The 12,475-nt window shown below is 44.2% G+C and overlaps 1 protein-coding gene across 1 annotated transcript; it reads right to left on the minus strand.

Moving 5' to 3' along the window:
* Positions 1 to 1,098: 1,098 nt before the first annotated feature.
* On the minus strand, positions 1,099 to 2,046 carry LOC135874206 (olfactory receptor 52R1-like). The gene has a single exon (XM_065399003.1). It carries the CDS (start codon positions 2,044 to 2,046, stop codon positions 1,099 to 1,101), a length of 948 nt encoding a protein of 315 aa, XP_065255075.1.
* Between the last annotated feature and the right edge of the window lie 10,429 nt (positions 2,047 to 12,475).

Consider the following 12,475-nt stretch of genomic DNA (forward strand, 5'->3'; position numbering starts at 1 on the left):
GCCAGGCAGTGATGTGTTGAGGGCCAACAAGGACACTTTGCTCTCACAAGGGCCATAGAAGAAACATGCCTCTGTAAGGATAAGATCAATAGCTGCACCTGTGAGTTATCAAGAATGTTAGGACATGTGATATGGTCATGTGACCCTGGACTCCAACTTGGGCCAGTAACTGTCCACAAAGAGATGCTGTCGGCTTTGTTTGGGAGAGTAAAATTCCACACACAGAACAGAGGATATTAAAGGACCCCTCAGACATCTCCATTTTATCTTCATTTCTCTGGACTGGGTTTCCAAGAAGGAAGCTCTGAACAAGGTCTGATGAACCCTGACCAATTTGGGTAATTTCCAGAGATTCTTTTGCAAGCCAACAGTTTATTCCATTATTGCTATGATCCTAAAATATGAACTCTGAAAAATCATTTGTATGTATCTGATCCATTAAACATGTATATCTCTTCTTCTTTTCTTTTATTATTAAACCTTTAGATTTTAGTTATTAACAGATTGGCAACAGCATGATTATTGGGTAATATATTAGTTATGTATTTGCCTTGAGATTAGAAGGACCCTATATATGATAAAATTTGTTTTCACTAACAGCTCATTATGGAGTCCAATGTCCGGATGGTGAGCCAAAGGCTGGGATGCCTAAGGAGACTGCATTTTTGGTTTCTATTTAACCAAAGTGGTTAAACAGAACTTTACGTTTGTTGCTGGCTTGGTATAATTTAATGATAGAATAACCAGCAGTCTGGGATGAGTCTGCCCAATTTCTCAGCAGTTTGTCCTGAATTTCACATCCTCAGCTGTGTCCCACTGGAAAAGGGGGCAGGGCCTTTGAGGAATAAGCGGGGCAGGGCACAGGGCCTCAGAGGTCCACTTAAAAGCAATTAGAAAGGTGGGAACCCTATGAGTTAATGAGCTGTACACAGACCAATTCCCCAGTCTGTCACATTGACACAGCACAGTAAGGCCAGGAAAGGATTCAATGTCACTTTGACTGTCCAATAATTGATTCAGGGAAGAGGGCCCAGCACCGTCTCTCCAAACAGCTGTGCATGGAGGTCAGTCTGAGAGCCAGAGCACGAGAAGAAAAATTTAGATGTCTTTACAAATAAAGAGCCGGAGCAGCCTGTCCCGGATCTGTTTGGTCCTCACACCGTAGATGATGGGATTTAGCGTGGGGGGCACCAGGAGGTTCACGTTGCCAATGAGAACACGGAAATGCAGGGCCACATTCTGGCCAAATCGGTACGTGAGGGAGGAGAAGAGAGCTGGGATGAAAAAGGCTAAGATGGAACAGAGATGGGAGCTGCAGGTCCCCAAAGTCTTGAGCCGGGCATCCTTTGTGGGGAGGCGGAAGATGGCCCTGAGGATCTGGGTATAGGACAATGCAACAAAAAACATATCCAGACCCTTCACAAAGAATAGCACAAAGAGGCCGTAGTAACTACTTATCCGGGTATCAGCGCAGGCCAGCTTCACCACAGCTATATGTGCACAGTACGTATCGGGGATGATGTTGGTTTCGCAATATGGCCACTGCCTCGTCAGGATGAGATAGGGCAGTATGAGCATGCCACCACGCAGCACCACAGCCAGGCCGATCTTGGCCACCATGGGGTTTGCCAGGAGGGTGGAATGTCTGAGGGGATCACAGATGGCCACATAGCGGTCAAAACCCATGGCCACGAGGATCCCAGACTCCATCACTGAGAACGAGTGAATGAAGTACATCTGGGTGAGGCAGGCACTGAAATCAATCTCCCTCGAATTGAACCAGAAGATGCTCAGCATTTTGGGCAGGATGGATGTAGACAGCACCAGGTCAGTGACAGCCAGCATGCAGATGAAATAGTACATGGGGGCACGGAGGCTCTGCTCCCTCTTTACGACGAATAGGATGGTGAAGTTCCCCAAGATGGCTATGGCGTACATGGCACAGAACGGGATGGAGATCCAGACATGGGCCGCCTCCAAGCCAGGAATGCCCAGCAGGATGAAGGTGGAGGGGTTGGTGAAGTCGGTTGTGTTAGAATCTGACATGGAGTAGGGAGAAGGTGTCCAACTCTGAGACAGAATGGTGTCTCCTGAATGTACTGTACGTTCTTCTGACTTTGTGTATGTGCCCAGGCTCTAGGGTGATGGTTGCAGTACCAATGCCTGAATGGAGAGGAAATGTTAATATGGGACACTACATGCACAACTGAGGACTGTTCTCATGGGTGAAGGAAATTGGTCACTCTTCACACATTGAAAAATGACATTTTCACTATTCAGACAAATGAATTATGAACAACTGACCCTACTAATGCCAATTCCGTATTTTATGCTGCTCAACATCTAACAGTGAAAAAGAAACAAAGCTTTGACAAAACATTACCAGAGGGAAACATCCCAATTAGAACTCACCTCATGGAAAACACCTGAGCATCATTGATAGTAGCTCCACGGAAACAGTTGCTTATTTGCAGCTGTGGCCAAAACAAAGACAATGTTCAGATGCCTAAGGGAGGGGATGGAGAATACTCTGCTCTGGACACGTGCTCAGTTGTGGACACTCGGTCTGTATATAGTGTATAGCAGATAGAAAGGGATTTCTGAGACAGGATATGAGAATGGGAGAGGCCGCCATACGCTGACAGAGTGTTGAGTATAGCGAAGAGACAAAGAACGGGGCATATGATAGAGGAGAGCAAAATAAAGACTGGAACTGATGACATTCAAATGGAGAAACACAGAACAGTTCCCAACCAGTAATATCTATAGACACTTAGTTTCAGGGTGTTAGTCTGTATCCGCAAAAACAACGAGGAGTCCTTGTGGCACCTCAGAGACTTACAAATTCATTTGGGCATAAGCTTTCATGGGCTAGAACCTACTTCATCAGATGCATGGAGTGGAAAATACAGGAGCAGGTATAAATACATGAAAAGATGGGAGCTGGCTTACCAAGTGTGAGGTCAGTCTAACCAGACAATTCACTCAGTGTTTCAAAAGAGCTAATTCCCCAAAGAAGAGACAAAAGATCGATAAAAGTGATTGGGAGGAAAAATTTAAAGATTAAAAATGAGAATGAAAATTTGGAGTTCTTGAAGAAGAGTTTATGAGATTGGCAAAAGTTCACTATTCCACAGTCAAGAAAGTAGAGAACTTTGGACAAAAACCCGGTTTACTGACAAAGTGAATACAGCAATTGGGGGAAGGATGGAATGGGAAGCAATATATAACATATGGGGAAAAGGGAAAATAGAGAGCAAATAATACAAATTGGAATTTATGAAAATTGATAAGGCATGCTAAAAACATCATGGAAAAATCCATGCTTCGCAGGTTTAAGGATTACAAAAAGGAGGTTATAAAAGTATATTGAGAACAAAAGAAATCCTAGAAAAGTTATGGCTCAATTCTCTGAGGGAGAAACAAAGTTTGTTAATGTTGCAGGAAAGGTAGATATCTTCAAGATATAGTTGTGTTCTGCATTCGGAAAGAAGCAGTATGAGAAACATGTATCACATAAGATGATGAAATACTTTCCAGTCCATTAGCAGTCAAGGATAGCGATAAACAGCATCTACAATTGAATCTTAGAGTTCCAAACACCAGAGTTACGAACTGAATGATTAAGCGCACATCTCACTCGTAACCAGAAGTACACACTGAGGCAGCCGGAGAGACAAAAGAAAAAAAAAGGGGGGGGGGGGACAGGACAGGTCTGGGTAAAACGTAAACTATTCAATAAAAAAAGGGAAAGTTTTAAAGAAAGATTTTACAAAACTAAGAAAGAATGGAAAAGTTGGTCTGGGATTAGTTAAAAAAACCCCATAGGAATATAATTAATGCCAGTCAACAACATGGTTTACGGAAAACACGTCTTGTCAAATAAACCCGATTTCATCCTTAAATGAGAGTACACTTTTGATTGATCAAGTGAACCAAGCAGATGCAATACACTTTGATTTCTCTGAGGTATTTGTTTCAGTAGGGGGAAAAATTCAGATAAAAAAATGCACACTATACAATATCAGTAGAGCACATGTAAAGTGGACTAAAAACTGGCTAACTGAAAGATCTTAGAAAGCAGTTGCCCATGGGCCATTGTCAGTGAATGGGGGTGTTTTTATGAGGTTCTGCAGGGATCTGTTTTTGGCCCAATACTATTCAATATTTTCATCAATGATCTGGAATCAAATAGAAAATCACTGAAGATAAAATTTACAGATGACCCAAAGATTGCCAGATTGGTTACAATGAGGAGGCCAGGACAGGCATACTGATTGATCTGGAACATTTGGTGAGCTGGGTCCATCCAACAAAATGTTTTATTACAGACAAATGCAAAGGGATCCTCTCAGAACAGGGAATGCAGGCTCCACCCACAGACTGGGGCACTGCATTATGGAACGCAGGGACCCTGGAAAGGATTTAGGGGTCATTGTAGACAACCAACTCATTGTGAGCTCCCAGTGGTATGCTGTGGCCAAAAGGGCTGATGTGATCCTTGGATACATAAACAGGGGAATGGTGAGTTGGAGCAGGGGAAGGATTTTACCTCTGCACGTGGTATTGGTGAAACTGACTGTTTCCACTCCCGGGTTCCACATTTCAGAAATGATGTTGAAAAATTGGAGAGGGTTCAGAAAAGAGCCATAAAAATGATTGGAGACTGGAGAAAATGCCGGTCAGAGAGAGTGACGTAAGGGGCTTCATTTATTCATCTTAAATGCCAATAATGTGCTCTAGTGAGGAAAGGCAAAGCAAGACCCAATCCCTGGAATCTGAAGCCAAAAATATTACTGTTGGAAATAAGGGCCAAGTGATTACCACTCTGGGTGATTAAAATTTGCAACACACTGTGAAGGGAAGTGGTGGATTCTCCAACTCCCCATGCCAGCAGATCCAGACTGCATGCTTTTCTGGAAGATCTGCTTGAGGGCTCTTCTACACTTAAAAAGCTACAATGGTCCTGCCTAGTGCTTCAATGTTGACACTACTTACACAGACGGCAAAGGTTCTCCCGTCAAAGTTGTTAATCCACCTCCCCAAGAGGGGTAGCTAGGTCCATTGAAGAATTCTTCTGTTGACCTAATGCCTTATACACCAGGGTTAGGTTGATATAGCTACATTTTTCAGGGATGTTGATTTTTTCAAAAAAGGCAAATGAAATCATGCGAGGTGATAGTACTCATCTACTCGACATTGGTTAGGCCTCAGCTGGAGTATTGTGTCTAGTTTGGGTCACTGATGTATAGGAAGGATGTAGAGAAACTGGAAAGGATCCAGAGGCAAGCGACAACAATGATCAAAGGGATAGAAGGCAAGCCATATGAGCAAGGGCTGAAGCAACCATTTTTGTTTGGTGTGGAAAAGAGGAGATTGATGGGGAGATCGGAGCAGTCTTTGGATACCTGAAAGGCTGCGATAAGAAAGATGGAGAATGTTATTATCTTTTGCCGCAGAGCACAGGACAACAGGCAGTGGGTTCAAACTCCAGCATAGCAGATTTAGATTATATCTGAGAAAAAAAAACTTCCTAACTTTAAGAACAGGAGGACAATGAAACAGACGCTTTGTGAGGTTGTGGAAGCTCCTTCGCTGGAGGTATCCCAAAGGTGGCTGGACACCAATCTTTCTGGGATGGTTTAGACACAACACATTCTACATCTTGGCAGCCGGTCAACTCCATGGCTCTATGATTCTGTAACTAAAAACCTAGATTGGAGCAGGTCTTAGTCACACACATGTTATGAAGCTCGATTCAAAGATAACTGGGTAAAATGTAATGGCCTGTGTTATACAGGATGTCAGGCTGGATGATCAGATGGTCCCTTCTGACCTTAAATCATATGAATCTTTCAGCAAAGAACATAGATCAGGCATTTATATTTACTCTGTTTCACAACACACAAACAAGGGAACATTCAATTACATTGAAAATCTGAACATCTAACACCTAATACCTATTTGGCCTGTGGAACTCATTGCCGCTGACATTATTGGAGCAAACAGCTTAGCTGAATGGGACTCACACATGGCTATTGTAGGTGGTTCTGGGGGGCACCCTTAGTTAAGGCTCTCCAAGAGCTTCAATTAGGAGACCTCATTTTCTTTTGTTTTTAAGCTTCCCAAACTGTAACCATTAGAACTTATATTTGCAATGCTGGGTGTCTCCTCCTGGCTGAATTGTGTTTTCAATGTTTCAGGCATAACAGTTCAGCCAACATCTCAAATGAAGATAGGAGAGAATATGTGTTGCCCATGTTGAAAAATTCTTATAATTATTCCTCAACGCTTTGCAGCAGATAAAAGTCAGGTAACTCCCGCCCCCCACCCCCCCACACACACACTTTTAACAGACAAAGCCTAACATTGCAAGGGGAGGACAGTGACAGTGACAGTGTCTGTGCATTAACACACAGCTGGCTCCTGAGGTCTTTATTCAGTTCTTACTCCAAGGGAAATTTTGCCTCACTGGGGCCTGAGCAAAATACAGGGCCTGGCCTCCGAATTTGGCTTTGTATTGTACATCTATTAACACCTTTCATCATGAAGGATCCACTGTGTCACTAAAATACAGCCACCTCAGGGCTTGAGGCCATTGGCAGGGGCAGGTGGGTGTCCACAGAAAGGAATGGCATTTTGGACAGTGATACGGGTAAAATTCACCCCTGTGGCAAGGGCCCTGGGATGTTTAATGGCTGTGCAGAGCATAAAAGACAACAGACCTATTCTCTATCCCATTACGCCCATGTTGCTCTTGGTTTGTCCAGCAGGTGAGCTCCTCAGCTAAAGATGGGTACCTGTGAATTGTGAAGTGGAAGTGTCTTTCTTGGGAATCCCCGTCAGGTAGCCGTGTCCCACACCTCTCGCACCCCAGCATCTGCATCAACATCCCACGCTGAGAGCTGACACAGGGCTGAACACCGTTAATAATGTAGCTCTTTGCAATCCCAGTTGGCTTCGCTCAGCCTCTGGGGGAGAAGTGGCATCTGGATTCAAACAGGCTGGAGACTGGAGACACTCTAGCTAATATCTTTCTTTCCATGTCTGGGCTTCTGTGTTTTTTGTCCAGCTTCAGGAGTAAACAGTAATTAAGGGACCTTCCCGAAGGGAGATGAGAGCTCTTGGGCTCTGTGATGAGTCAGAGAGGAATTGGCTGCTCGGTGTATTTGTGTATATTTAAAAATTATAGTTGATTAGAAAGAAAACTAGGGATAATGCCTAGGCCTCCCTAGGGTCTGATACTCTGTAAATGCCTAGGATGGCTTGGTAGATAGCAGACAGACAGATCTGGAGACAGATGCCTGAGGGGAGACACAAGCACTTTCTGCAGGCACACAGGGCTGTCACTAAGGGATCAAAGATTAGTAATGCTCATCAAGAACTATTATCATGCTGTGCAGCACCTTTCATTGGCGGATCTTGAAAACACCTAGCTAGGTAAAGTCCCTGTGAACATATCCCCATTATACAGATAGGTAAACTCAGGCAAAGGGAGATGTGACTTGGTGAAGATCCCACAGAGAATGACAGACTGAACTCATGAGTCCTGACTCACCTACTGTAGCCACCATCTCTCCTTCAGTAACTGAGTGCATGACAACTGGGAAATGGACTCACGGTCTAGAAGGACCTGTTCGTTGGGTGTGTGTGAGACGAGCTTCTCCGGAGTGTAACCTGGAACTGGGATACCGCTCAGCCCTCTGATATACCTGTGACATTGCACTCTATATGATTTTAGGAAAATATGCTAATGAGTGTGAATATAATATAACTAGAATATGCTTCAAGCAAAAGGTCTCTTGTAAGGTATCATTACAAAGCTTATAGTCTACTGAGTGTGGTCATCCTATTTGAATTTATGTATCATTCTTCTATCTGAAATTAGAAATATGAAATATAACTCTGGGGGCCTATTGTAATTATGCAAAGTGTGGGCCATTAATGGTGGTTTGGAATCTTGATGGCTCCCATCAACCAGGACAATTGACTGTGGATGGCTCTGTTTGCTTGCAGGCCTTCCTGTGAGTCAGGCTGGGAGGAATGAAGGTTTGCGGTCTCACAGGACATGTGATCATGTCACCTGAACTGGAATCCATCTTAAACCTGGTGCTTTTCCATTTAGAAGGAGGGGGTGGGAACCCAGAGAGGGACAAAGGATTCCTGCCTTGTGCAAAAGATATATAAGAGGGTAGAAGAGAACAAAGGGGGCTGCAGTCATGAGAAATCCCCTAGCTACCACCTGAGCTGGAACAAGGGCTGTAAAAGGGGAAAGGATTGTGCCCAGACTAGGAAGGCGTCCAGTCTGTGATAGAAGCTTATTGAAACATCTCTGAGGGTGAGATTTTATCTATATTCAGTTTTCTTACTGTATTAGGCATAGACTTGCGTGTTTTATTTTATTTTGCTTGGTAATTCACTTTGCTCTGTCTATTATTACTTGGAACCACTTAAATCCTACTTCTTGTATTTAATAAAATCACTTTTTACTTATTAATTAACCAAGAGTATGTATTGATACCAAGGGTAGGGGGGGCAAACAACTGTGCATATCTCTTTATCAGTGTTATAGAGGGCAAACAATTTATGAATGTATCCTTTATAAGCTTTATACAGGGTAAAACGGATTTATTTGGGGTTTGGACCCCATTGGGAGTTGGGCATCTGAGTGTTGGACACAGGGACACTTCTTAAGCTGTTTTCAGTTAAGCCTGCAGCTGTTGGGGGATGTGGTTCAGACCTGGTTCTGGGTTTGTAACAGGTTAGCGTGTCTGGATCAAACCAGACAGGGTTCTGGAGTCCCAAGTTGGCAGGGAAAATGGGTTAGAAATAGTCTCAGCACATCACTTTGAAGTTCCCAAGGGGTTTTCTGTGATCCAACCCATCACAATACCAATCTGGGCTCCCTCTCACACTGTGAGGTTATGGAAGCCGCTATCCTCTCCAGGTCTTGCACTTACACAGCCATACACAGGCAGGGACACACCCAGCTGCAGTTATGTGAATACTTTCACTAGCCACTCATGAACCAACAATAGAGAGGCTCCAGCCAGTTCCCCCCAGCTCCCAAGCCTAGGTCCCCAGAGCTATATTGTCTTGCCCTTGTCAGAAGTCTGACCAGTGTAAGTTTATTACCCAGTCTGCCCCTGTCATAAACAGATATTTAAGGGTTAATGCCTCTTTTACCTGTAAAAGGTTAAGAAGTTCACCTAGCCTAGCTGACACCTGACCAGAGGAACCAATGGGAGGACAAGATGGTTCAAAAGGAAGGAGGGAAGTCTCCTTTGTCTGAGTCACCTTTCAGTTTTGACCGAAGTGGAAAAGCTCCAGAATTCAGCCTCTTATCAAGTAGTGAGTATTAGTGAAGGAAATAAATAGGTTTATGTTTATTTCTTTGTAACTTGTCTTGGGCACTAGGGAATAATTAAATTGGGTATTCTTTTGTGTACTAAGTTTTTGCCCAGGGGAACATACTCTGTGTTTTGAATCTGTTCTCTGTGAGAGTAACTGGTATGCTAATCTCTCCCAGAGAATTTTCTTTTACCTTTCTTTTCTTTATTTAAAAGCTTTTTTTTAAGAACCTGATTGATTTTTTCCTTGTTTTTAGATCCAAGGGGGGTGGATCTGGATCCACCAGGAGTTGGTGGGAGAAAGGAGGGGGGATGGTTAATTTCTCCCTGTTTAAAGATTCAAGAGGTTTGGATGGTGTTCATCAGGGAATTGGTGGAGGAGTTTCTCAAGGCTACCCAGAGAGGGAAAGGTTTTTTGGGGGAAGACAGAGTTTCCCAAGTGACTCAAACTATTTGGGTGGTGGCAGCTAGACCAGATCTAGAGCATCTGAAGAAGTGAGGTTCTTACCCACGAAAGCTTATGCTCCCAATACTTCTGTTAGTCTTAAAGGTGCCACAGAACCCTCTGTTGCTTTGGGTTCTTGTATTCCAGAGTCTGTTGAGGTAAGGATGTAAGGGGACTTTGCATGTTGGGTAGCCCTCTGTTGTGCTGCTTCTCAACCCTAGGGTTATGCACATTCAAAAAGCCTACCCTCCCCCATCTTGTGTTCTCCCTGATAGCCTCACTCCAAGCACTGGGACCTTCCCCACCTCCATTCCCTAGAGGTTTGTGATCGGTGAACTCTGGGCTAAGAGGTGTGTTTTCTCTCAGCAGCTCTTTCACAGCTGCCTTCCATGTCTTACCAGTCCACGGAATTACTTCCTCCCCTCTGTCTAATGGGTCATTAGCATTTTCATAGACAACCATTTTTAGCAGGATCTACCTCCTGTCCTAAAGAGACAGAGTTAGTTTTCACAAACACGTCAGGAACAAAGTCCTGAAAAATTAGGACCTGGATTGAGGTACCCTTCATTACCCCTCTCTCTACCCCCGAGCGGTCAGTTGTGTGACTGATCCCCTCTGGGAGGTCAGTTACACGGTTCCCTCTCAAACCATGAGCCTCAGGTTGGGTGCATGGGTACAGATATGCTGAATCAGCCATTCTGTCCTGGGCATCCTCTCCCATGTGACCAGTGAGGAGACATTCCTGTACTTCCACAGCTCCTTCCCCAGTTTCCTTATCTGGGCCCTCTTCTAGGATACATAACTCTATACTTTCTAGGGTGGGATCTATCCCCAGCTTAGCCATGAAGGGCTCACAGCTAGCAGCCTGGACAATTTTGTCACTGGCTGGCACTACACCTACTCACTTCGTAAGGTGGTATTGCCCCCTTGTGCATTCCCAAGACAATCCCTGCTACCAGAGGGGAGACCAGAGGAGAGGGCAGAGGTAACAGGACTGCGGTGAAGGAAGAAAGGAGCCACACTGGAGATGGAACAACTGAAACTCCCCAAGGACTTGAAACTCTCAGGTAATGCAGCAGACTCTGGGAAGAGACTCAGGCAGAGTTTTGAGATATACCTATGCAAGTACAGGTCTGTCTCATCTTACACGGGGGTTCTGTTCCACGGTTAGCGCGTAAAGTGAAAACCACGTATAGTCAAAATTACATTGAGTTAAATGGCGGGCGGAATCGCCTGCACTACAGGTACAGTATTAAAATTGTTATTTTTCTCTTTTTTTTTTGTTTTTTGTTTTGTTTTTGCCGACAGTGTAAAGCTGAAATCGAGCATGTTAAATGCGCGTAAGATGCGACAGACTTGTAACTGGGTTTGGTGAGAAAGGAGACCAGCAGAAAATTGCAATCTTCTTAAAAAGTGCAGGACTTGAGGCAGTGGATGTCGTTATTAGTATGCAACTCAGGCTTTGTCTACACTAGCATTTTAGTTGTTAAAACTTTTGTTGGTGATGGGTGTGAAAAACATCCCCGTGACCAACAAATGTGATAGTGTGGATAGCGCTACATCAGCGGGAGGCGCTCATTGGTGGTGGTTTAATTATGCTGGCAGGAGAGCTCTCTCTATACATACAACATGATGGGGGCTAATTTAGCTACAACGAGTCAGGAAAAAGATCTTGGCGTCATCGTGGATAGTTCTCTAAAGATGTCCACGCAGTGTGCAGAGGCGGTCAAAAAAGCAAACAGGATGTTAGGAATCATTAAAAAGGGGATAGAGAATAAGACTGAGAATATATTATTGCCCTTATATAAATCCATGGTTCGCCCACATCTCGAATACTGTGTACAGATGTGGTCTCCTCACCTCAAAAAAGATATTCTAGCACTAGAAAAGGTTCAGAAAAGAGCAACTAAAATGATTAAGGGTTTAGAGAGGGTCCCATATGAGGAAAGATTAAAGAGGCTAGGACTCTTCAGTTTGGAAAAGAGAAGACTAAGGGGGGACATGATAGAGGTATATAAAATCATGAGTGATGTTGAGAAAGTGGATAAGGAAAAGTTATTTACTTATTCCCATAATACAAGAACTAGGGGTCACCAAAAGAAATTAATAGGCAGCAGGTTTAAAACAAATAAAAGGAAGTTCTTCTTCACGCAGCGCACAGTCAACTTGTGGAACTCCTTACCTGAGGAGGTTGTGAAGGCTAGGACTATAACAATGTTTAAAAGAGGACTGGATAAATTCATGGTGGCTAAGTCCATAAATGGCTATTAGCCAGGATGGGTAAGAATGGTGTCCCTAGCCTCTGTTCGTCAGAGGATGGAGATGGATGGCAGGAGAGAGATCACTTGATCATTGCCTGTTAGGTTCACTCCCTCCGGGGCACCTGGCATTGGCCACTGTCGGTAGACAGATACTGGGCTAGATGGACCTTTGGTCTGACCCAGTACGGCCTTTCTTATGTTCTTATGTTCTTATGTTCTCTCCCATCATCACAGAGTGGCTACACGGGAGACCTTTCAGCGACTCAGTTGCAGCGGTACACCTATCCCACTGTAAGGTGTGTATCATAGAATACAGGGTTGGAAGGGACCTCAGGAGGTAATCTAGTCCAACCCCCCGCTCCAAGCAGGACCAATTCCCAACTAAATCATCCCAGCCAGGGCTTCGTCAAGCCTGACCT

The sequence above is a fragment of the Emys orbicularis genome, chromosome 1 (assembly GCF_028017835.1).
Source record: "Emys orbicularis isolate rEmyOrb1 chromosome 1, rEmyOrb1.hap1, whole genome shotgun sequence".
Lineage (NCBI taxonomy): Eukaryota > Metazoa > Chordata > Testudines > Emydidae > Emys > Emys orbicularis.